The 26,277-nt window shown below is 44.4% G+C and overlaps 1 protein-coding gene across 34 annotated transcripts in view; it reads left to right on the forward strand.

Annotated features, from left to right (window-relative positions):
- The window catches only part of RBFOX2 (RNA binding fox-1 homolog 2), a 171,150-nt gene extending 147,571 nt beyond the window's left edge, over positions 1–23,579 (forward strand). For 10 of the 34 annotated variants that reach the window (XM_030263083.4, XM_041713563.2, XM_072923440.1 and 7 more), the window contains 8 exons: positions 687–740; positions 873–965; positions 2,078–2,210; positions 7,550–7,589; positions 12,621–12,697; positions 15,131–15,219; positions 16,143–16,215; positions 17,327–23,579. In XM_030263083.4, coding sequence (XP_030118943.1) covers positions 687–740; positions 873–965; positions 2,078–2,210; positions 7,550–7,589; positions 12,621–12,697; positions 15,131–15,219; positions 16,143–16,215; positions 17,327–17,381 — 614 coding nt within the window. In that variant the 3' untranslated portion in view covers positions 17,382–23,579. Of the gene's footprint in view, positions 1–686; positions 741–872; positions 966–2,077; positions 2,211–5,767; positions 5,827–7,549; positions 7,590–9,836; positions 10,900–12,620; positions 12,698–15,130; positions 15,220–16,142; positions 16,216–17,326 lie in introns of those variants that run through there. The other 24 variants (XM_030263089.4, XM_030263087.4, XM_041713564.2 and 21 more) reach the window with 15 other exon arrangements.
- The last annotated feature ends 2,698 nt before the right edge of the window (positions 23,580–26,277 follow it).

A 26,277-nucleotide genomic window follows, 5' to 3' on the forward strand; every position in this document is an offset into this window, starting at 1 on the left:
TCTTGATGATTTGCAGTTCTTGCCAATTATCCAGATTATATTGAAATAATTTCTTTGTGAAGGCTTTCACCTGAACAGCAGCATAAAGAAGGAGAGAAATACTAAAATAACAGTGAGGAGAAAGTGTGAGATGAATAGAATGATTTGGTTTTATGAACTATAGTTGCATAATGCAGTTAATGAAGAAATTCAGACACTGTTGCGTTTTAGCACATCTCTAGCAGGCAAGACAGAAGGGTGTTTTGAGAATTGAAGGCTATAATTTGACTTGCCTGAGATGACAGTCTGGGCCGGTGGCTTTAGAGAGGGCTTGTATCTCCAGTGTTCCCTGTGAAAGTAGGGAGGAGCTGGCAGCCAGGCTCCTGCAGGGAATGCCAGGTTGCATGGTGCTCATGGCAAATATGCATATAAGGTAGTTGGCATTCCCCCAGCAGCGCCTCTGCCCGCTGTGGATCAGCTGATGTTTTGCTGTTCCCGCCGATACAGCGACCTGGACCTAGAACTTGACGTTAGGAAAGAGCAGTTGGCCTCCATCTACACCAAGGGGGATTGAGGCGAAGCAGAAATCGGAAAGAGCTGTGCATGTGAAGCTGGGGCGCATGCAAGAGACCATTCCCCCTACCCATGCTGCCCGTTCCTTCTCTTGGTGTAGATTTTGGCATTCACTGCAGTCTTTGTTGTTTCAGGTTGGAAGTTGAGTCCTGTGGTTGGAGCGGTGTACGGCCCTGAGTTATATGCAGGTAGAGCTTAAGTAGACTTCAACTTCTGCCATTTAACTGCAGTGATGTTTGTTTATGTTCTTAATCTGCTGTTTCTTTATAACCTTTTTATTGTTTTGTTTTTGTTTTTTATTCTTTTTTAAATTTAATTAGCGTCCAGCTTTCAAGCAGATGTCTCGCTGGGCAATGATGCTGCAGTGCCCCTGTCAGGAAGGGGGGGTATTAACACTTACATTCCTTTAATCAGTAAGTAGCCCCCGATGGCCCCTGTACTGTTACTGTGCTTGAGTTAATGATGACCAGTTACCCTTCTTCTCTCCAGTCTGTATAATATATACTTGAAAGGATGGGTCTCACTGGGAATGAGTTTACCTTGAGCCAAAGTTAGTGTGCAGTTTCTGTAACTTCATCTGCACTGTCTTGCTGTACTGCTGAATGGGTCCTTCTGAATGACAAGGAGGCTGCAGAACAGGGGGAGGGTGTGTGTGAGGAATAGGCCATTCCCTTGCTCCCCTCCCTGCATTGAAATCAAAGAAACCAGACTGACAAATCCCTAAAGTACATATTATACAAGCTGCTGAACCACGGGTCTGCAGGGCCCCTAGTGGCATGCACCTGGATGCATGCTGGATTGGGTTTGTGCCCTGGGACTCATTCCCTCTCAGTATCTGTTTATGACGTGTTTGCAAATGCCTCTGAGGTTTTACAAAGTTTCATCACGAGCCAGTTTACTTCAGTTTGAACATAATAATAGAGGCATCACTATATGTGGTGCTAGTTATTGGTCACACTTGTTAAATGAAGGTGGGCTCTCAGTAAACTGGCACTTTATGGGAAATTGCTGCTGCTGTTATATGGGCTATCTTGTCTTTCAGGCTTTAAAATGAACATACAGAGGATTGGGTGGCAAAGAGTGGGAGGGGAAAGGAGGGAAGAGACTGATGTAAGTTGGTTGACTTTAAGGGCCTCTTGACGAATTATTTTAAAGAGCCTCTGCAGTTTTGGAAGAACTGCGTGCTGTATTGATAGTAACTCCCCATGCTTCTCGGACTCTAACCAGACTGCATGGCAGTATCGAACGGTGGGGGGATTTGAGCCCTGTTGGGGTGGGTAAGGCATGCCAAAACATTAACCACTTGCATGCCAAACCTCTCTGCAACCCTTCTCCCCCCAAAGGCCGTGGTGTAGCAGGAAGTACGTATGGGATGCTTGCTGGGTTATAAGCATGTCCTTCCGCAGGATTGATGCCAAATGTCCCACTGCTGTGGAGCTGTTGTGTCACTTTGTTTGAAGCAGGTGCTTGTTCTCTGGGGCAGAGCTTGTATCCTTTTCACCTTCCACCTTGTCTATCTTCACAGTTCCAGGCTTCCCCTATCCAACAGCAGCCACCACAGCCGCCGCATTTCGGGGCGCCCATCTGAGGGGCCGAGGAAGGACAGTGTATGGGGCAGTGCGGGCAGTACCTCCCACGGCCATCCCTGCCTACCCAGGGTAAGCACTGGTCACAAGAGCAGAGTGCTCTGCACAACCGTGTCAAATAGCTAATCGGTTAACAAAAAACCCTAAAATTGTCTGGATGGTGAGAGTAAAGAACTTGCTAGTGCCAGAGCATACTGCACATGATGGCATCCAGTGGGGGCAAATCTAAATTTTTCTGTTAACTTCTTGACTGAAACAATTTTCAGTATTTGAAACAGCTTAAAGTGCTGATGAGTTCCTTCTCATAATTTCTCAATTTGTCTGTATATGATATTTGTCATCCATTGACCCAATATGTTATAGTGCTGCTGAGAAGGACACAAAGAGAAGATCTAAAATTCCTGAAAAGGTTCTCCTCTTTGTACTCCATTTGTGTTTCCATATTCAGGAATGAGGAATATTATCCATTACATTCATGCCTCACCATCTGGCAGTAGGACACAGAAGAGCCAGTTACCCACAATGGATTTGCTTTCTTTGTTGGAGACAGTTTAAAAAGGTTTAAAACAAAGATTAATCAAGTCCATTAATTTAAAGCTGGGAGCATTTGGGATGTAGAGAGAGCAATAATGCAAAGAAGCAATGGCAAATGTGTGGCCTTAGCATTCTTTGCCCTCAGATTTTCGCTAGTAATGCAGTGCAAAAAATGTTGTTACAAAGGCGTATTCTGCTGTTTAAAAGTAGAGGGAATTAGGTCTGTATGTGAGTTTTGTTTTGGGTTTTTGTTGGTTTGTTTAAATGTGGTGGAATGACAGATAAATCAGCAAATCCCTTCCAAACGGTCTTTTTTTGTTTGTTTGTTTTGTTTCTGATTTTGGGCACGCTTTAATCATATTGTCTCAAGTTCTACTTGCCATATTTTTCAGGCAAAGTTCTCAGAAAGAGCAGGAGTAGAAACGAATCCTCCAACACAGAGATGTGGGCTGACCCTTCTTTTCCTTTACACTAGGCCCAAAAGGGAAGAAAAAAAAAATCATAAATCTTTTATTAAGAAAGTGGCATCCATACACATCAGTACAGGAAGCTGGCCTGATATATGCTGGATAAGCTCACAATAGCTTCTGTAGCAGATTAAGTGATGAGAGCTACTGTGACCCTTTTAGAGTGTAGTCTGATATTTAAAGTGGAGCTCCAGGAAGCAAGCTGCAGTGCTCATGTATCTGTCTAGCTTTTCTTTTTGGCAATTTTGGCAATGTTTGTATTTAATTCACCAGAAGACTTTAAATTAAGCCTCTTGTCTAAACATTGGTCTTCTGAACAGGGTGTTTCTTCTGGGTTTTCAAATCCACTTTTTTTGCCACCACTCCTAGTTCACATTCTCTATCCTCTAAGCATAGCCTCTGACCTGCAACTTGTCTGTCCATTGCTCTAAAAATGGCCCAGTCCAATTTTACTGGGGAGTGCTCCACAGTTAAACAAAGCAGCAAAGCTGAGCTAAGTGCTACCATCCATTAGAATAGGAAATATTTGCACCAGGGAGGGGAATTGTGCTTTTCATCCCTGGGAGTAACAGCTAGTGGATTCCTAGCCAAAGGCTGTTAGGAATGGGGCACTGGGAGGGCCTTGTCTTTGATGTAAATCCAGCCTGAGTCCCATGTAAAACGTTTATTTTCATTTGAAATATGGGCCAGGCTCCAATGATTAGCCCGTCCAAATACTGTCTCATGTCTGTGTTTACTGGTATTAAACTGAATTTTTCTGACCCTGCTGACTGATCCCGTGTCTTCATGGGCAGCATACTACCTGGTAAACATTTCCAGGGCACCAGTAAGTAAGGCAGATTCACAGAGGCACAGAACTGTCCCTAGTCCCAAGCACTGGGATGTAATTAACTACTACTGGTGTTTTTTGTCTTCATAGTCTGAATCTCTGCAAGATACTTGGTAGAACAAATTTGATTCCTAGTGGAATAATACAAAATGTGCATTTCAATTCCATGTTGCAGTAACCTGTAGGACAGCCACCACTCCGTGTGGGCACTGTTGACCTCCATGGGGTCAGGGACAGGCACATGTTCCTGCCATCTTGTCCTCCACCGTTTACTTTCTTCCTGGCCAGTGGAAAGATGACACCATAAGATCAGTCAGCAACATGAAGGCATAGTGAGTAATGTGTAAGAAGACAGTAAAGTAAAGCTTCAGGTTAACTCAAACCTGTTAGAAGGAATTGGTTTTCGCAAACCTTAGTGGTATTTAAGTTACAAAACTTAATGGTATCACTGCATTTGAGAGCTTAGCAGAATTTTAAAAATACAGAATGTAGATTAATAAAAACTTGTTGGTATTGCCATACTGGATCAGACCTGAGCACCATCCAGGTTAGAGTAAGTTTTGACAGTGTCAAATGCTAAACCAGAGGAAGGTGCAAGAAATCATAGCTTTTAATAGTTTTAATATTTATTTAAAGAACTCAAGATTTGCTAATGCATATGTGGGAATGCCCATACTTATGCATGGCCATGGTTGTTTATCCAGAGAAGGGTTTTGATACCTCAGAAGACAACTGCTTAGACTATTGTAGGTGAGTTAGATAGTCACCTAAACCTGACATTGAACACTAATAAAACCTTCAGTGTTAACTGAGGTGCCACTTGGTAGAAATAAGGAGACATTATAACCTCTGATATAAAGCACAAATAAAAACTGTACTGGAATATTGCCCTGATTTGTAACAGCCATGCTTATTAAATGAGAATGCTAACAAATAACACTTCAAACCAAAAGCTGTAAGAATCTAGACAGTCTGAAAAAAAAAACTCACCTACTGTAAAACTCTCAAAGTTAAATAAGCTTGATAAATTTTATTTCTCAAACTATAGGTTAGTCATTGACTTCTGCATGGTCATTAACTACCTATATGAGGAATAGACTTGTCATAGTAAAGACTAATTTCGTCTAGGAATGTAAATATATATGAGATTCACTGATTTGAAGGCTTAGTGGATAAAAGACTAGATACAGGGCAGCAGAGAGCTTTGAGGGTTTAAAGTGGTTTTTTTGTTCCTTTTCCAACACAGTCAGCTGTTGGTGCACCTAAATGATATGCTGGCTACTTTGCAAAACCAGCCTGTTTCTTTTTCCCTTAGATGTGTTTTAGCAAAGCTAGTAGGCTTTTTACAGATTGCACCAAGATTTGACTGGCTGCCAGACTGTTTTATACTTCTGGTCAAGCTACATAATCAGAATGTAGTTCCCAGATAAAGGAATTCTCTGTTTTTGCTGGCATTAAGAGTCACAAACATGGATATTCTACCATATAAATAAACCTTGCTAAATTTCAGCCCTTGAAGTTGATGTCAGTCAAATCCTAACAAAAGCAGAGATGGAGGATTCATGTGTGTGTTCGGGTGTTTGGATCCAGGTAGTCTTACTCTTACCTGTTACTAGTGTTCCTTGCAGTTTTCTCTGGAGAGCTGAGGCTAGCGTCTCTTGCTGATAGAAATAGTGGCCTGATCCAATGTGGTAATGCTTATGTTCATCCAACTGATTGTGTTTGGAATAACTGTTAAAACTGCTAACCTGTTCATAAACCAAGTCACTTCCTCTGTCGTGCGTTTGCCTTTCCTGCAGGAGCAGGTGGAAGTATCACTGCTAAAACACTCCTGGTCCTAGATAGAGAACCCAGCAATGTAAGTCACTGCCCCAGGAGCCAAACTCTTTGTTATGTGGTTGTAAAAATTTAGCTTCAACAAACATGATCTTATGGCCTGCTTCTCCCTGCTGAAGTGGCTCCCCTCTTCCTCTAACAAGGGTCTCTATCTTCATACCTGCTCCCAGCGCTCTTGGAGACTACAGTAACTTTATCCATTGGGAATGGAGTGTACTTTTCCTGGAGAAGGCAGCAAGACTAAATTATTCAAGCAGTAGCTAACACTGCAAGATTTTTTTTTTTGTTTTATTTTTTTAGTAATAGCATGCAGAATTTTGCCAAGATCTGCTGGGCTTTTTTTGTGTGTGTGTGCCTTACAATAGATGGGTGTCCGAGGATGGCAGGCTCTTGGCAGCATTTCACATTCCATCTGATGAGTAAAAAATGATAGTCAAAAGAATAGCTAGTGTTCCATACCTTCTTTTTCCTTAATGCTATGGGTAAGTCATACATATCATATCCATGAACATCACAGATGGTGGGGTTAATGCTTTTTAAAGCCTTGAGCGAGTTTGTGTGGAGCTCTTCAGAGGACAAAACTGGAGGAAATTCCTCAGTATGTGAAGCACACGCTGAACTCAAATGGGTGGGGGGCATCCCCTCTCTTCCTTCCTCATCCTTCCCCAACCCCTGTCCCCAGAGTGAGCTGTGTAGTCTTATGCTAGTGAATGCTCTAAGAGCAGCTATTTGGGAACCCCAGGCTCTGTTTAACAGTTTTTGTGCTTGAAGTTCTGAGAGAAACAAAACTATGGCTTAAAGCAGAAAAAAGCACCATCCCATGGAAACCCTTCCAGTTGCTCCTCTCTGCTATGGAATAAGTCATTACTACCAGGGACTCCCACTGCACCTTTCAATTTTCGGATCTTGGACCAGTCACCTAACCTTTTTAGCTCATTATCTCTGCTTGTGAAAGCAATGCATTGTGGGTATTTTTGGTTTTTTCTTTTCAATTACATTTCTCTGTGTTTACTTTGATCAGAATTGATTGACTTGTTTTCCTGAGGTGTTGCATCAGTTCTTTAAGATGCTGAATAATAATACTTTGCATGCTTGTGTGATCAGCCAAATCTTATCGCATGTCTAATGTGCAGGGTAAAAGCAGGTGATGTATGGATGTCAGAAACAAAAGTCATGCAGCCCTGTGAAGCCTGAAAAATGTAATCAGGCACAAGTCTCTGAACCACACTTCCTGACATAGGTGACTCCAGCCCCTGTGGGATGCCTTCTGTGGAGGGCTCCTCAATTTCACAAGCCCACTTCATAAAGCCAATGTTTCCATGTGTTTTAGGGGGTAACTAAAATCATTCCAGGAGAATAACCAGAGTGGAGGTTTCTAAACCCTTGTGTCTCTCTTCAGGACGTCAGATCTTTTTGAGTCAATATTTACTGTACAAGATGGTGGTTCCCCTCCGTCTCTCCTTTGCATACTGTCTCCCCCTCTGCCCACCCCTTCCCCCTTTGCATGCCATGGAAGATGACTTGGAGCCGTGCGTGCGCACACATGTTCTCTTGCTGATTTGCTCCTGCCAAAAGCCCAGGTTGTGGATTCATACATCACCTGCCTGTGTAAAACGCATGTGCATGCTGCCGTCCTCAATAACCGGAATGTGTTTTCTGTTCTTTTGTTTTTTTGTTTGTTTTTTTTTTTTGTTTTGTTTTGTTTGTTGTTTTTTTTGTTTTGTTTTTGTGTGGATTTTCTGCAGTGTGGTTTACCAGGACGGATTTTACGGTGCTGACCTCTATGTAAGTACACACACCGGAGCCTTCTTTGTCCCCAACCCCTGACAAGCCAGCCTTTTTTTGTTTTCTTTTCTTTTTCTTTTGGTTTGTTTGTTTGGTTTGGTTTTTTAAATATCATTTACTTTAATTTTCTTCTTCCTTGTGGTTATATATATTTATATATTTAGGAATGCAAGCATGCTTCTCTGTCACTGCGCTTGCCCCTGGGTGCAAGACCTAAGCCTTTGGGTTTCCTGATCATTGCCAGGGTCAGTTTATTGGGTGTCCTGTCCCCCACATGCATACTGGTACTAATCAACCTGAGAGATGATTAGCAAATTAAAATTTCTCTCAACACTTCTCTCATTTACATAATTTGGATATAAAAATAACAGGACTGGTTTAGCCTCAGACCTTCCCTTTCCTTCTCCCCTTCTTCCCTCCCCTTTCTCTTCCCTCTTGGGGCCCTTTCAGGTTTGATTTGTATAGCCCACACTACACTGAACAAGTTGTATGTTTAAAAATTTTCATGTGCCACTGGGATGTGGAGATTATCCCTTTGGGGAAGACACTGGGACTGATTAAAAATGGAGGCTGAGATCCTAGAGTGAAAACTGACATCTCATTTTGCTGGTAGGAATGGCACCTAAATAGGCTAGGTTCTCTCCCCTCTGCAGGGAATTGTAAAATACAAATATATGGAGATGTTTGGTTACAAGAGTCAGCAGCCTTCTCCTGTTTGGGAATTAGCTGTTATACCACGGGAGACTTTGTCCTGTCATTGTCTTTGTCCTACCCAGTCAGCCTCTATTGCAAATCTCCAGGGAGTCTGTGTGTACACAGGTGGGCTGTGGATGGAGGTATTTGAACTGTCCAGTGAGAAGAGTGCTTTCCTCTCCAAGGGAGAGCTGTTGCAGAGCAGGAGTATGGTAGGAACTTGTCTTTCAAAGCCAAAATGTTCAGTTGCCACTGCAACTCATAGCCTGCCTGGCTTTATCAGAGTTCCCAGTTGCGGCATTGTAGGTCATAGCTCTCTAGAGCTGGGAAGTTCTGTAAAGTTTGGGTAGTGGCAGAACTGTCAGCACAAATTTCACAGTCCTGCTCCTTTGAAGGTCCTATTCCTGACATTTATAAAGAGGACCGCGAGGTTAGCCTCAGGATAATGGATGGAACTAGATTTTGGATTTTGTTGGCTTATATGGAGGATCAAGTTCTGGACAGGGGCTTTTTCCAGCCCAGGTACAGCAGTTGGAAGATGTGCTCTCTGAGATAGAGGGAACTGCATGCATTTCTTCACTCTTCCATATACTGTCGTGTGTGCAGTCCTTTAAAGATTGATCTGCCTAGTCAAGTGTTTCTTGATAAAGCTGTGTCAAGGACTACAGAAGGTTCTGTGTTTTCCTGCCTCACTCTTAAAATACTACCTTTACAGACACTGACTTTGCTATGGCATGTAACCAAGAAAATGAGTGGTACTTAGTGCCTCTTCCCACAGAGTGTGGCATATAAAAGGCTGCCATGTTGAAAGGGAAGTCTGGACAGGGTTACTCCCTGTTTTTGAGAAAGCTCCTTCAGAGCTTTTGTTGGGGAGGAGAGGCTTATACAACATGTAAGGAGAGAAACTTCAGCACTGAAGAACAGCTGTAACCACTTGATGCTGCAGAGCAGTACCACCAGTGTAACACAAAGACAAGCCCCCAGGTCAGCTTAAAACCATTTGGTTGATTTCTGATGACTTCACTGTTGGTGGCAGTGGTGTCACTGTCAGAAAGGAGGATGATGGAAGAGAGGACTGCATCAAAGTAGATGGTGGTATTTTTTCCTATGTTATTGGTGGCCAGAGCCCTCCAATGGAGCTCAGGAAAAAGTTATCATTATCCAAACTTGACGTTGCCCATCCAAACAATTTGCTTGGCACAGGTAGAATGACTTCAGTGTCCCTGTGTCTCACTGATTTGTGCTTTTCACTGCAGTGCTTCCATCCCTCTGGTTGCTGTAATAGGTTTACCCAGATTCTGGAAGGTATGGCATAGGATACTTCAGTTAGTACTGGGGGGAAGTTAAATCAAGGTTCTCTTAAGACTTCTGAGTCCATAGGGTTGTGGAAAGGAGCTGAGCTGGTAGGGAGTGGTTAATGGTAGGCAAGATGAAAGGGAAGTGTCCCGAGTTTGGGCTGCTTTTTCTGCATATCTGCTATGCACCGATTTCTCATTTTCCTCCTCCTCCTTTTCCTCACTCCTTTTTTCTTTCCTGGGGCAACCATCCTGCTAGCCATTTCTTCTGTGAAGAAGGCATTCCATCTGTTGTTGGATGCGTCCCACTCTGGCAAGACACCTGAATTGATAAAACAACCTGCCCCAGGATGCAGAGGGCTTCATTTCGGATCATAAGAAAGGTTATCTTTCTTCTACAATGGGGTCAATCTATCTGGGTGGCGGGGGGGGAAACCCAAACAAACCCACTGTGCGAAGACTGCTCCTGCCTGTGAAAAGCGTGCTTGCATCCACTGGAAAGAAAAGGCTGGTGAGCCCCGCTGTGGGCTGTTTGTATGATTGTTTCTTTCCACAGCTGTGTTTTTTTGAACTGCTCTTCCTGTGTTCTGTTATAGAATAGTCTTACAGGAACCAATCATTAGCGCTAAAATACCTCAGGTAGGAGTGCCAGTGTGACCTGCCAACCAATCAGATTGTGGATTGCAGTGGAAAAAACTGAATTATACTAACCATTCCAGCACCACATTAGAGATGGGAACAGAGGCTTTTTTAGAGCAGCGCAGACTCACGTGTGAGCCAAGCCCCCGCTGTAGCAGGGTGGCGTGTGTCCAGATTTCATACCAAGTGGCATTTCACTCAAAATAAAAAAAAAACCAACCCAAAACCAACCAAAAACTAAAAACCAACAAAACTTGAATTCAGTGGAAAGGTTAACAAGGTCATGCTTGTCCCATTACCATGTAGAAGCACCTGCTGCAATGGACACTGTTGTCCTGTCACCTCTTCTGATTCATTCATGCTCATTCCTGGTGCACGTATGCCACCCTTCTAATACAGAAATACCAGAAGCAGTTCTAGCCCTTTCTGCTTCTTAACTTCTGTTGTATGGAACTATGGGGGTGGAGAAGACACATCTGAGAGATTACAAATAAAAGACCCTAAAACTGGGCTTGCTGCCTAAACCTGGCAAGCAGTAAAATGTACCTAACTGGTACCATGGGTTCCATATTTCTTCAGGGTTATGGACACACTTGTGTCCTAGGGGCACAAAGACTCTGTGGAGTAAAGAGGGCAGTGACATACTTTGTGTGCCCTTTTAAGGCAGGAAGGGAAAAAGAAAAGGGAGATTTATACCACACTGGCATAGTAAGCTGTAGTTTGGATTTCCTCTTGCTCTCGTTGGAGTGATCACCTGATATGGACTTGAAGAGTGGAGGAGAAGATGTACTTGAGCTGAACTGCATAAAATGCAAATATATTTTCATTAACATACTCAGTAATTGGAATGCTGCTTTAGTTGGGATTGCAGCTTCCTGTATATGTTGTTTTCCCATGTTTGTCTTATTTCAGAAGATATAAGACAATACTGAAAAAGCTGTCATCTAATGTTAAAAAAGGAATTTAAAGTAAAATATTGCTTTGTTGATGAGCCAAGGACAGTAACATCAGAGAAGAGTAATTTTAAATTTGAACTTTTGTTCATACCCAAGCAATACAGCTGTTGGACAGCTCAGGTCTGTAGGCTCAAGCACTGCATGGGGAAAGGGATCCAGCTTAGGCCCAGCAAGACTAGAATGCCAGATAGGCAGAGAAAGAGAACTTGAATCAAGATAAGCAGCATTTAGGCTGGTGTTCATTTCTCTCACATGGTCCCCAGACAGTCCAAAAGCCTGTACCAAAAAGGGCTAATCTTAATTTGCACAGTCCTTTTGGTTGTTTTTAATGCACAGTGAAAATACATAAACCTTCTCACTAGTTCCCATTCCCTTATGCAGGCAGTAATTAAACTGTCCCATTGATAGAAACATCTCTGACATAACATCTTCACGAGAAGCTCAGCCACACTTACTTCATTTGAGATGAGACTAAAGATTTTTAAAAACAGAACCTGTATGGGTAACATGTCCCTTTGGAATCAAATAGGTGGAGTGGGAGTTTGCATGGCTGTCCTAAGTTTCAGGCACTAAGCCACAATGAGTGGTTTCTTCTGTTGCAGTTTGGCTGTGGCACTGAAGGGATGTGTTGAGGCTGGCAAGGGCCTTTTTTTCTTCCTTTCTTTTTTTTTTTTTTTTATTTTAATAATTCTTTCTTTCATTTGGAAACACATTTTCCCCTCTTTGTTGCTGTGGTTGCAGATGCTCTATGCTGTTATCATTTTTATTAACTGGAGTACCTGAAGGGGGTGGCACCAGAAGTCACTGGGGGCCCTAGGACCTTGCAGATGAGCTCTGCACATCAGTTACAAGTTTTGTGTGAACAGGAATAGCAGGAGAAAATATCTGGTGCATTGGACAAGCTGAACAGACTTTAGATGCTTTTATTGAATTATATAGGTGGATCCTGGGTTATGGAGAACAGGAGCATCAGCTGGGTAAGGCAACCTGTACAGTGCCTGCTCTGTACGGTCCCAGAGCTTGGTGAAAGGATTTATGTAAAAGCAAACTATAGTTGCAACAGTTCTTCCTCTTTCTTTCACCCTATTTTGGTATATTTGGACCTGCTGGTCATGCTAAATACATCCCTGTCTCAGAAATCTTCCAGCTGTCCACACTCATTGCTCCTATGACAGGAATGCACCATGGCCATTATGATCCCCATTTTTGGTTTTATTTGAAATACACATAAATAGACTTTGCAGATTGCTTTGAAATGAGCAGGTCTGCCTGTATGTGTGTACCTCTATCCCGAGATTTTTTTTTTCCTTTTTTAAATAACCAGTAGCTTCAATTTTGCATCAGTGCATGGTTAAAAAGCAATACACGTCAGCTATTTCTTAACTTCATTTCTCCAATGAATTATTTCTCCTGTTTTTTTGTTTTGTTTTTTTTTGTTTGTTGTGCAGTTGACTGAAGAAATGTTAACATCCCGCTCTAAATCTCTCAGTGGAGTCTCTGTTCCCTTCTCTGATATAACAGATGGGTTATTGCTTGTTATAATTATTAACATTGTGGTGTGGGACAGGGCTAGGGTGGGAGCCATTCCGGGGGGCGAGGGCGGTGCTGCGGGAGTCGTTAAGGTTGGAATGTTAACTCCAGTGGTGACTGACTGTTTCCGTAATAGCAGGTTGTTGTGGCTGCACGCTCTAGTACTTGAGGCTGTGTACTTCACTGAGCTTGTGGTAGAGCCTAGGGCGAACTGCTGTCCCAAGAGAATGCTGGGATGGATAGAACTAGCCAATATGAGTCTGAACGTGGTGACTTTGCTGGTTGTTCTAGCTCCAGATGTCAGCATGCTTAGTTTTTAATTTTGATTAATAAATGTTACTCCATTCCCCCTCCCACACCTGATTCCAACCCTTCTTTCTTCTTTATTTTCGTTTTTCTTTTTGTTTTTTTGGGTTTTTATTTTGTTTGGTTTTGTTCTGTTTCGTTTTCCTTTATGAGACATGAGTTAAAAGACAATTATATGATAAGCCTTTTTGGTTTCAAACTGCATCTTGCTCTCATGTTCAGAGTATGTGCCAGTCATGTTTGAAGCAGCTTCTGGTCTGAAATGTGACTGGCAGGTGTGGAAGTGTGGGGCAGAGTGGGAATCAAGGGTGCCTGCTAAGGCCAGCTGCCCTGCGGAGGGTAGTGCCTGGAGAAAATGCCTCCTACACTGTGCCCAAGCAACAAACCAAGGGTTCAGGAAGCATATAGCCTAAGGGGAATAGTACAATGGCATTGCTACAAACTTTTGTCTTAATTTGGTGAGGTTAATGAAGGTTGGATTTGGATTAAGGCTGCACCTCAGTCCTCTGGCCTCTGTCATGTTTTACATGGTGGCACAATGATAGCATGGCGAAACCAAGCTAAACATCCCCAAACTGTCAATCCAAAATGCAGGATTTGAAACAGCCAGGTGATATTAAAAGGGCTAAACTGTACCATGGCATCTTTTCCAGGCCATGTGGTGATGTTTCACAGGTGTTGCTTTTTACATCTGTGTTGCTTTTTCTCCTGTTAACTAGAAGATTGAAGAGGCTGCAACTCCCTTTTTTCTGGAGTAGGAAAGGGTCTGCAAACATGTTTTGGATAGCACATCAGCCTTCACAGGGCTAATGTAGGCCACAATAAAGAAACCAATATTAATTTTAAATCATTACATCTAATTTAAAAGCTAGCCAGGTCCGGATTGAGTACTGTTGAGCAAAGACACAGTTCTGTAGTGGAGTTAATCTTGTACTCTTAGTTACATGTATGAAAAAGATATATGGGGAAGAAGTAGTAGAGGTATGTTGAGCTACTCTGGAGGTGAAGAGCATAATTCTGCCTTCTGGTCCTTCAAACCCTGAAATGTCAATTTGAAAAAAAAAAAAGCCAGAAGCAATCGAATTTTCCGCTGGTTTTTTATGGCTCATTATGTTTCTAGAAAGTCAAAACTATGGTTCATTTACCAAGCCTTCGCCCCCAAGTTTAAAAAAGTGTTCAGAAATACAATGAAGATCTAACCAGGGCTTCAGAGCCCTATTTGCTGCCTGCTATGCTACCTTTGTCCCTGATCTGAAAGGTGGCTGGCCTTGGTCTTCCAGTACTGCAGGCCTTACTCTGCCCCTAGAGCTCCTTGTGGGAGTTCCAGGAGGAGACTCACAGGTCTTCTCTGAGTCAGAATTCACATTTTGACAACACAGTTGTTAAGTACATTTTTAGTAACTACCTTTGATCACCTTTGCTACAGGTGTGTAGCATGGGCAGAAATACAGCAGCAGAACAGACTGTTCTGGCATAATTTTCTTGACCTGTTTACTTACATGGAGAGGAGGGGAGAACAGTCTGGCTGGCCTCAATATTGGTTTGCTTGTTGACAGCCCTGAAACCAGCAGGGACTGTTTTTTCCTGGTTACTTTTCACCTTCTCTGACTATTGATACTTTTGCACATGTGGACCCATTTAAATTCTAGCCCTTTGGGTTTTCCTGGCTGTAAAAGAGAGAGGATAAAAAAAAAAAAAAAGTAGAAATTTCTCTGAACGGTTCCCTTTCTAAAATACTTCATAGAAAGTGTCCACCTTTGATTTCCCCTCCTTAAGAGGAAGGGGCCATAAAAATTACCTTGCATGCAAGATTCTGGGTCTTTCTGGGTTTCCATTTCCTCCATGCCAAATTACATTTTCTGTAGGGTTGTAACAACACTCAGTCTTCCTTTAGTGTATTCCTTTTGCTGAAGAGGGTAATGGAAGGGCCTCCCTGGTCCCTCTCAGGGAAGGAATATACATGAGTTAATGGGTGATGCTTGCAATAGACATGACATGAGAGCTGATGCAGTTTGAAACACTTCCTCTCCTTGTGATGTGTGTGACTTTTTTAAAATATTTTTTTTTATGCTCTCCATATGTGGACAGGTATCTGTAAAGTCAGTTCTCTTCTCTCCTGCAGGGTGGATATGCAGCCTACAGATATGCACAGCCTGCTACTGCAACAGCAGCCACAGCCGCTGCAGCCGCTGCAGCAGCTTACAGCGATGGGTATGTAAGGGAGAGGTGTCCATGGGTACTAGCGTGCTGTGCTCAGGGATTCAAGGAGCATTGATCCATCACAGAACTTCTGCTTCTTTCCCCCATTTCTTTGTCTGGCCTGCACTCGCATGTGCACACATGCATGCACCACCCAACACGGAAGACTTGAGTGCACGGTTTGTCTCTGCTCCTGGTCAGTATTGCCCTCAGTGTATGTGAGCTGGCACAAATCCTGGCCTCTTCCCTATCCTTGTGATTCTCCTTTGCACAAAGCAAGCAGTGTGGTTACAGCCTGAGAGTCAGAGATCTGACTTTGGGGAGGTTACTGAATCCCTTGGGTGCGTTTCTCTCCCCATTATAAAGTTAAAATGACTCAGCTCCTGCAGTGCTCTAGGATGCTTTAACATGCAGCTCTGAATAGATACAAAGGATTGTCTTCATCAGAGTGCTTGCCTTAAGATTTTTCATTGCCTGTGCAGTGAGGCCGTGTTTTAATTCTAGCACATTAAAGTTTATGCTCCTCTCACAGTAGAGAATCCCTCACTGCTTTCCATTTAGCAGCTGTTACTGTGCCAGTAGCACTAGTACCAGCAGTCACTCTCCTCCCTAATTGTATCACACAATTACCCAAAGGTAAGGGCTGCATTAGTTGACATTTCAAAGGTGCTGACCTCTTTCCTGCAGGTCAGGCTCATGGCCTGTGCCACGTTGCTCCTGGCAGGCTGTTCTCTCGCCCATCTCATACAATGCATGGCAGCATGCCCATAGGATCTCTGCAGAGGAGCTGCCTTGCGTGCCTGTGTGTGCATGGATGCATACATGTGTGTGCAAGGGCATGCTGCTGCTTCCATTACCTGTGGTCAGACAGCTAGTACTCTGCTCCTCCCAAGTGACTTTTTTTTTCTTTTTATATCTTTTCTCCCTCTCTTCAGTTATGGCAGGGTGTACACAGCAGATCCTTACCATGCCCTTGCCCCTGCCGCTAGCTACGGAGTTGGCGCTGTGGTAAGTGGGATTTTCTTTCTTGTGCTGTTTCTCATTTCCAGGATGGGGAACAGCCACTGGGTATCATGCAATGAAACCTCACCCACCCAGAAAAATTTCTGTGTTGAGGGAGGAGGTCCTTAGCAGCAGTGCTGGGTTCCCAGTTGTTCCGCATTCATGTCTGCGTGCACTAAGAAAGGATCCAGGCTGTAGGAGACCAGTTACTACTCGGTCTTGCACATCATCTAGTACAATGAAAAATGAAAATTTATAGCAAACGGAACTGCCAGGAGCCAGAACACTGTTGGTGAATCAGTGGAACTGTATCGAGATGATACATAAAGCAAAAATCAACAATAGTTAGAGATTCAGGATACACTTTTTTTTCCATTTTCAGTTCTAGGAAGCAAGGGAATAAGTTGTTCTTGTGACATCTTGCAGCAAAGCTGCTTTGCTTGGTTCCCTATTGCACTAATGGAAGGATACGGTGTCCTGCCTGCCAGCAGTAGTTACACAAGGGCAGGATGAGGTATGCTGGCATCAGAGGGGAGTGGAGCAGCTTGCTGAAAACACATGCTTGCCCATCTGCTAGCCAGTGCAGTATCTATGTTGTTGCAAAGGCTGGAATACAAATGTGCTCAGAGAAAAAGACACCTAAAAATAGATATCTGCAGTGTGGCACCTCCATTTCAGCCTCAGCTCATCATGTGGATTCTCTTTAGGGTCGATGAGGGAAAAACAGGTAATTCTAGGATACCCAGTCATCATATCTATTTTAGACCTTTACCTTGAGGTGAGGTGAAGAGCATCCTAGAAGTCCTGGTCTCCGCAGTCTCTAAAGGCAGCCTGGACAACTGGCTTGAGATTAGGACTGGTGAGTCCCCTCTCTGGTACTGAATTCCCTTCCACCAAGACTTGCCAAACTTCACCTTCAGCTGGCTGGCCATGAGCATGCCCTCCTGAGCCACATCTTTGGTTTTGCAGGCAGAGTTCTCTCTTGCTTCTTAGAGGTGCTGATGGTGGTGGGTCAGTGCCAGGACAGGTCCTTCCAGAAGCATTTGGGTGCTGTCCTGGGTATCTCTTCACAGTTCTCCTCCTAACAATGTTGTCTTCTCCCATTTCATTTTTACAGGCGAGTTTATACCGAGGTGGCTACAGCCGATTTGCCCCCTACTGAAGTGACGTGAAACCCCTGCAAGTGGGACAGCCCCCCCAGTTCATGAGGCCTGGCTATTGCAATATTTACTAGTAGAGGAACTCTATAGCAAGTCGAGGAGGAAAAACAAAAAAACAAAAGAGAAAATACTTTTTTATACCTCACTATGTTCTTCGAATATGTATTTTTTTTTCCTTTAAATTTCTGCCTTTAATTCTTTTGTTCCAAAGATTGTGCTTTTTTTTTTTGTTTGTTTGTTTTTTGTTTTAATTTTTGGGGTTTTTTTAACTGTGGTAAAAATAATGCGTTTCCGTGTCTGTATGTTGGTGCATAGCTTATCCTACCAATCACGGAAAAGGCAACTAGCGATAAGGAAAGCTGTTAGAAACTGATATCATGCAATTAATCAGGAACACGCAGACAGAGTTACTTCCCTGGGTCTGGTGCTTGGTGCCTGTGAGACAGGAGGACGTGAGGGAGAAGTCTCCACCTGCTGTGTTTCTGGTCTGCAGAAGGAAGCACTCTTTGACTGTGTCTGGGACCTGAATGCTGGTGGGAAATAGTAATTTACCTTTGGAAATGGGGAAATGGAGAGACTTTCTTTGTTTCTATCACCATTTGATGCGCACAGGTTTGTGACAGTTTCAGCAGTGTCAGAACTTTAGACTTCGCAAAAGAAGAGTCTCTCAACCTGCCCAAAGACTTCAGCTGTTACCTGCTCTATAGGGGACAAGACTTTGAAAGGAGTTTTTGATGAGGATGATCTTTTCCCCACACACAGAACTTTTACTCGCAGATTTTTGTCTGCTGCAGGTGGCTGTAATTGTCATTTCATTCCTCCTTTTGAAGATCTTTCTCTCTTGCTGTCTCTTTCCACCCCTTCATTCCATGAGGAATGGCAGATGCAGTGCAGGATCACGCAGGGTACCTCTGTTGTGGACAGCGAGTGATTTAACTTGGGGAGGTGAAGCACCTGCAGCCTTGCAGAGGAAGAAGGTGAGCAGAAGAGTTGAGCGTGGCACACACTCTGAGGCCCAGCATGCAGGGGCTCTGCTCCTGTTCATCCTGGGCTCTTAGGTGCTTCTGCAAGTAATCTATTTCAAATAACGTGAGTGAGGAAAAGCCAGCCACACTTAAGCTGCTCGAGGTGAGGGACAAGCATGTGGCTTTGTATGGGGGAAGAGGATCTTTTATATCAAATGTGATCCTGAAGTAGTTATGTATCTGGCAGAAGCAGTTTGTGCAAGCTCTGAATTCATAGGAACTTCTTAACCACAAGCTATTTCAGGCCCTTTTATAGCTGCATGGGAGCCCCTGGGTTTGTTTTGCCCAGCTTCTCACAGACAGTTGTGCACCTGGTCTGCTGAGTCCATATAGACACTACATATTAGAAGACTTGGAAGGATAGAAACTATTTAGCTGAGGGGTCCATGACTCCCAGGACCATCTCTCTTCTGCTCTCATAGACAGAGAATTCGCTGTGTTTCAAAGACAGCACACTCAGATGACTGTTAGCTGTGATGTGATGCAGAGTTGCTGCTCTCCAGACCTCCCTGTTCGGCTGCTGGCTCCTAGAGTGCTCCCAGTAATCCCAGTGGTCAGAGGCAGGCTCTAATTGCATGCTGGAAAGATGCAGAAGTGTAATTGTACCAGGCTGCCTCGACTGCATGGATTGGTGCTGGGGTGAGCCACTGCCCTCAGAAGAATAGGAAAATTCATGCATTTAACACTAAGCAACATCAGCAAGCAGAAGTCCCACTCTTGGGGGAGTGTCCTGGTCCAGCCACACACAACCACACATTTTTTGCTCTTCCCCAGTGATACATGGAGCCTCTCTGTGCACAGCAGAGTGGAGGCACCTCAAATGGGAAGAATGGGGACACCATTAGTTAAGCTAGAGACCCTGAAGCTATTGATTTTTCTGGAGGAATAGCAAGATAAAGGGGACACCAAACTGCCAGCCTGTTGGCCACTTTTTCCTGGTTTTATTGTTGGTTTTTTACTTTTTTTTTTTTTCCAAGCCAAAGTTTGGTTTGTTGCTGTTATGACAATTTTTTTGTTGTTTGTATATAAATATTTTAGCTTGAAAATAGGGAGGGGGAGAACAGGGTGTTGGGGCTTTCACAAAATCTAGGAAATGAGGGAGACAGTGTGTTTCTGCCAGAGCTGGGGTAGAAGAGGGAGGACTTGTGGTAGAGATAGTCATATTCAAGGGCAGTTATTTCAACTGCAGAGCAGCCAGGGGACATGTGGAGCTGGGATGCAGCAAAAGCCTCTCTACTGGACTTGTTCTCCCCACTGCGGATGGAGGGCCTGAGCAAGGCTGTCCCTTCCCTTCCTGCAGGCAGTTCTCAGGCTGTGAGCCCAGGAGCATCTGCAGAGCCCTGCTGGGGCAGCTGCTCCCCCGCGCCCCTCTCCCACATTCAGTTCAGCTGGTTCTGACTGCAGCTCCCCAAAAGCCAGGTTCTCCCACCCTGAGTGCCCTCCCCTGCCCTGGCAGTGCCACCTGCAATCCCCCCCTGCCACTTGGCCTCCCTGGGAGTAGGAGGGAGGCCAGCCCTATTTCTGCCTCCTGGCAGAGTCTATGCATGGCAGCTTCAGCCCACCCAAGTAGATTAGGAATGTGAGGGGTTTAGTGCAGAAACACAGAACCTTTGGGAGGCCGTGGTCCCCTGATCTCCAAGTAGTACCTGTTCTAAGACCATCCAGCCTCATTCCTCCTGTATCCGAGCCTGACCTGCTCTGGTCCCTCCCTGCTGGGCTTCTCTGGTGCATTGAGCAGCCAGTGTCTCTGTGGCTCCATAGTTAATGCTGCAAGATCCCCTGAGGGAGCTTGCCGATAGCCTGGCTTCCTGCTCTCAGCACTGAGCTGCGGAGGGAACACCGGGACACTTGCATGGCTGGGGGCCAGAGGTAGTTCACTGGTTCCAGGTGTCCAAAGCACCAGACCTCCCAAAAAACTTGCATGGCAAGGTTTCTTGAGTGAGTGTTGTGTGTGACAGGAGAGCTCTTCAGCCTTTCTTCCCTGTTGGCAAACAACAGCTCCAGTTTCACTCTGATGTGTTATGAAGTGGCTAGAGATGCTTTCGGAGTAGCCAAGGTGTGTCTATATCCATCTTCTGAAGAAGTGAGGACAAAGCCTATATCTCCCTATGCAAAATGAATTACGTTTGATAAATTGAACTGGGCCCTGGCTTACTAGAATGATGGCAGCTAGTGCTTGTCTGTGCAATGGGCCTGCAGTCACAAGCCCCTTGTAAAGCAGGGTTTGGCTTTCTAAGGGAAATGACACAGGCAGCCTGGCAAATAGCTTGCTGTTTGTCACCTTCTAGTCTGGTGGCTTCTGGGATTCCTCTTGACGCAGAGAAAAAAAAATGTATCTTTAAGTGTAGCTGTTTGTGCTGTCTTGCAATAGGTCCAGCCAGCACATGATGATATACAGATGAGCTTTTGGTTTAAAGAGTTGGTTTATTTAATGTGCTGGTCTGTATTTCCTTGCAGTTACATTGTGCTGGTATAAAGTAACTACTCCTGGCGTTGCATATTCTCTACTGGGAATAGGTTATATTAATGCCCAGCACATTAGCAAACTAGTTGTCCTGGTCCCCATGTGTGGGAGGCTGCACTGTTGTAGATGGGTTAGCTTTTCTAAGAAAAGCCATGACAGGACCTGGAGGCAATGGAGAGCTCAGTATGAGCCTACTGTAGCCAGCTTTTCCCAGGTTAAGCAGTTTGGTGGGTCCTGTGTCATGAGTTCAGATAGACAAAGCCATGTTTAAAGATAGCTATGGCTTGGCTGTTCCAGTGCCTGAGAGGGAGCAGACTTGCCCAGCGAGGAGCACTGGCTCTGGAGTCTGAGTGTTTCAGACAGGGCTCTGTCAGTGACCCCTCAAGGGTCCCTGTGGGGCAGTCATGTCGCTACTTTAGACTTTGCTTCCCTGTCCCTAAAATGAAGTTGAAGTTTATCCCTGTTCTTACCTGTTTTGAGATCCATGGATGTGAAGTGTACAGCAGGAATTGAGGAGGATTTTCTGAGTAGCTGGCTCGAGTGCTGGTTGTGGAATGGTTAATGAAGCCATTTCCCTGCCTGAAAAGAGATCCTCGCTGCTGGGCTTTCAATTCCAGCACCCAGAGCTCTATCAATGGGGAATACAAAGCAGAGCCTCCCAGTTCTACCCATGTTTTTTCCCAGCTCACCCCTATCTGTATCTTCCCATCCTAGCCATGAAGATGGAGGCAAATGGAAAACAGGTTTGGGGAGCACTTAGGAATTTAATAAAGGGAAACCGAAACAACACCTCTGGGGAGCGCTTTTGCTGAATCTAGCTCCAAAGGGAAAGCACACAGGCAGCCTGGCAGGGGACCTGCTGCCTGTGGTCCTCCAGCCTGGCAGGGTGGGGGAATGCTGTCCTTGGTGTAGAAGGTTGATTTTTAGTATTTTACCTGTTTGCACTGTTTTAAAATAGGAGGGGGAAAAAAAACCAACCTAGTGAACAAGATGAACATCCAATGTAAACTTCTTTGTGTTTTTATTTTTGACATGCTCTTGGATAATGTCAAACATTTTGTAGTATACACCAGTGAGACTTGATTCTTTGTTGCATAAAACACTATTTTTGGTGATGTTAATGTCTGAAAAGCCTGTTCCCTCCATCCCCACCTTACTGATTGCCCTCTCCACCCTCCAACCCCAGTAAACTTCTCTTCTACAATGAAAACTCCAGTCAACAAGGCAAGCAGGAGTCTGAAAGCCAGAGTGTTGAAATGGGGCCCTTTGCAAGTAGGCTGTGGGGTTTCTGCCTGGTCTGCTTTGCTCCAGCCAGGAGTTGTCAGGAGAACCCCCTTTCCTCTGCAGTGCCCGCATCAATAGCAGCCTAAATGGGACTCAGGATGGCCGAAGTCCCGTCTCTGTTGCCACTGCTGACCCTGGAAGACAGCTTCTTGCTGGGGCTGCCAGTGCTGCCCGTGGTTGTTCTGTTGGGTCCACGGGCTGCAGCTGGCCCAGGCTTGTGCAGGTGACCAGCTTCCCATGCTGCCTCTCAACTTGTGGTAGAGCAGGAATGCATCGGCCAAAAACCTTGCCTGATTTCACCAGGAGATTGCTGGTGTCTAAAGCCGTCCACCGAGATACTAATTTGGCTGGCTATCAGAGTCAGCAAAATGCCTGTTAATCTTAGGAATGTCTTTTCTTTTTAAATTTTTGTTGATGTTCTGAAGTGGGTCAATAAATCTTTTGCCAGATTCCCAGTTCTCTGCTGGTGGAGGGGCTTGTTGCTTTCCTGAGGAGTAAATTCCTTACAGAAATCAGGCCTCCCACATTAGGAGTCTCAGTTCTGGTCATATTTTTCTATTTTTTTCTGTTCACAGTATTTTGCGTGTGTGAGTGTTGTAGTTTTGGCAGCTCAATTTGGCTGCATTATCAAGTGACAAAATCATCCTCTTTTACCCTAGGGGATATGATTTGGTTTTGTTTTCTTGGGGTTTTTTTTTGTTTGTTTGGGGTTTTTGTTAGGCTTTGTTTGGTTTTTGGTTTGTGTTTTGTTTTTGGTTTGTTTTTTTTTTTTTTTTAAATGATAAATCCTGCTTGTAAATAGCTGGAGCTAAAACCTGGGGCTGATAGCAAATGAGAACCAGGGCTAAAGAGTGATACAGAGCTGGTGGAGTATTTTACTGACCTCACAGGCTGATCTCTTTGAGACTTGGAGATTTTCAGTGCGAGGCTGAGATGCCACAGCACCTCCAATGGCAGCAACAGACTTGCCCCTTCTTGCAGTCTCCCCAGCACCTCCCATTCCAGGTACCGCCGGGGAACAGGACGTGTCCCGAGTGGGATGCGTTCCCTTCCCCTGGATCACTTCCTAGGACGCCCGAGCCGCTTGCCCAGGGTCCCATTTCCCTGCTGACTCTGGAGAAGCAGTATCTGCATCCCAGGGCTTTGTGACAGCCTTTAACTTCCCGCCCTCCCTCGTTAAGTATCATATTGTATAGTAGCTTTCAGACCATACAGTATTCATTGGGTTACTCCTATTATTATCAAGTAGCTGGAATTGTGAAGGTTGGAGTAGTTAGATCTTTAGCTTTTATTCCTTTTTTTTGTATTACTATCCATGTGTATAAATTATTGATCATGTTGCTGGCTTTTATAAACTCTAAGCAAGGGGGGAAACCCTTCCTAACCCTTTGCAAATGGTAATGAAGCACTGTTTTTAAATAAAAGAGAGAAACACCAGTCTGCTGGCTCCCCTGTGTTGTTTGTTTTTCAGCACATCTGGATGAATTTCACTGGTGCATTGCCTTGGCAGGTAAAATGCAAAGAAGAGAAGCTGGTGTGAAGAATGAGCTGGGAGATTGGATCTTCTTAGCAGTGATAAAGGGCCTTGGCAAGTCACACTGGCAAAATCCCAGCCCCATCTGTTCCTATTCTGACCTCTCAGAAAATCCACACCTTTCCCTGCCATTCTTTGCCATTGCTTCTTATTAGCAGAGAAGGGACAATTGTTTGGTACTTGATAAGAAGCCTTTTTTTTTTTTTTTTTTTTTAACATTCTCTCCACACCTGTTAATGTGGAAGGAGAGACAACCATTTCAAATTATGGTGTGTGCATCTCCTCTAGTGCCTGTGTGGCCAGCCTCACTCTGTGTTAGTACAGGTGTAATAGTTAACACACACAACTGGAAGCTGGGGTTCCTGTGTCAGTGTAAATTTCCTCTGGGAATTTGGACATGTCTTTTAATCACTGCCCCTGTTGTTCTGCCTGTAAAAGGAATCTTGCTGCAGACAAGCAGAAATTCATTCACATTCTTTGTAGTACTTACAAATCCTCCAGTGAAAGATGTCATGCAAATATAGATCTGTGTAATCAGGTGCCTTTAAAACTTAAATGATCCTAAAAATAGCAAATATAAATCCCTGTGGCTAATTGAAAGTGATTATTGAAACAATAACTGAGCAAAATTATACAGCCAAATATGCCTTATGCAGTTGAGGCTGGTGCTTTAATTGCTTGTGGAAATGCAAGGTACCAGGAACAAAAAGTGTGGGAATAAGGTGTGTCCTGGGCAGTAGGATTATCAATTATGATGCAGGAAGGTGTGCTAGCTCCTTAAGCATTCCTTCCCAGTATTTACCAAGGATATGTTCCTGTCAGATGATCCTCATTTCATTCTAACAATAACTCAAGAGGATGTTCAACAGCGAGTGCTAAAATTAGATGCTTGGAAATCAGAGCTGAATAATGGTTGAAGAAAAGCTGGTTAAGGGATTCTGCATCAGTGGAACTGGGAAAGGTCTTGAAAGGAAGCTCTGCCATGCTGGGAGAAAGGTGTTGCAGAGGCAAGCTTAAGATGCACAGCAAAGGAGCTCTAGGTCTTCCAGCCTACCCTTGTTTCAAGGCAAAGCTGTAAGATGGCTGATCCTAGAATTCACTAATCAGTTAGTTAAAGTGTTGTAATATTCAGCATTGCTTAATGTGCTTTATCAAAAGTAGAGCTCACCAAAGGAAGCAGAGGTTCTTTAAATGCACTGCAAGCTGGTTGGGGAGCCAAACACAGCTGATTTAATGCATCCCCCCTTTCTATAAACTTAAGTAATTGTAAGAAGTAAGAGACAAATCACACTTGTCACAGCTGATCATGAGCCATGGTACTTGTTTCTATGTGTGTAGGTACCATTACCTGAGAGTGACAGTGCCCTGGACCTGGGGAGAGGTTTGGCAATAGCCCTGGTGTGGACTCTGTACCATGGGGCTTGGTACAGGTCCACCAGCGTGGCTGCCAAGTAAGAGTCTCGGTGCCACACAGCTGTGCCCGCTTCCTGCAGGGTGGGATGGAGTCAATAAATGGTAACGTTTGCTGGAAAGCATTTGGATCATATTGAAATGATTTATGAATTCAAACTGAACTTACAGAAGAGCTCAAGGGTGAGGATAGTTTGACTGCTAAGGCTGCATCTTAGGCTTGTCAGTGTGACTGACAAGCTGCATCAGGAGATTTGACCCAAAAGCTCAGGAAGAAGTCCTGATCCCTGTGCCAGTAGCAAAGCTGACTTCTTGTCAGGACTTTGCCACTGGACTTCTATTGACTGTGCTGGCTCAGAGATAGCAGTCTGAGGATGCCTTTGATAGGAGAGCATAGCTTAGTAGCTGGTGTGGGAGGAAGTTATTTGCATGCCCTCTTTCTGTCTTTATGCAGAAAATTGCAAAGTTACTGAATAATTTGGTTTGGAAGAGATCTGTGGAGGCCATCTAGTGCTATGTCTTGCTCAAAGGTCAGTCAAGTTCATGTAACTGTAGCATCTGCATGAGCTCAGAATGCATTCTGCAGTGCCAACAACTCCATCGTGTCCTGGGAGGTGAGAGGTGACCCCCGCTCCACTGTGTGCCTGCAGCTGTTTCCTTACCTGTGCAGCTGGGCTTGGTTGTTGCTTGCAGCTGTTTCACTGGGCTGTGGAGAAGAAAAACTGCAATATGCTTAACTTTGATTTAGACAAGATGTATTCTTTGTCATTGTTTTCGGTTTGCCTGAAACCTGATCATTTCTGGCGTAGTGTGTCAAGTGCTGGCTCCTGCTGCTTCCAGCATGGTTCGAGGGCTGGAACTGGGTGGGGGAAGAGAAAGGAAACGGGAAAACAACTGTGAGAGCTCATCTGTTATTTGTCAGGAAGGATAATTGATTGCTTTCTAGAAGCACCTCCCAAGGAACAGAGAGCTGACTTTTCTCTGTCTTTCCTGCCAATTGGTGTAACATTCCCCAGCACAGCGCAGGTGAAGTCAGGCAACTCCAGCTGTAGCTGTGGGTTAAGGTACTTGCTGCAATTAGTGATTTCTAAATGTTTCCAAGTGCCAAATACTAATGCAGGAGCTTCCAGTGACTTGCACCATCCAGCCTATTGCTGACCTCACTGGAGATGGGCCATCCTGGGAGCTCTC

This window comes from Taeniopygia guttata, chromosome 1A, assembly GCF_048771995.1.
Source record: "Taeniopygia guttata chromosome 1A, bTaeGut7.mat, whole genome shotgun sequence".
NCBI classification, from domain to species: Eukaryota; Metazoa; Chordata; class Aves; order Passeriformes; family Estrildidae; genus Taeniopygia; species Taeniopygia guttata.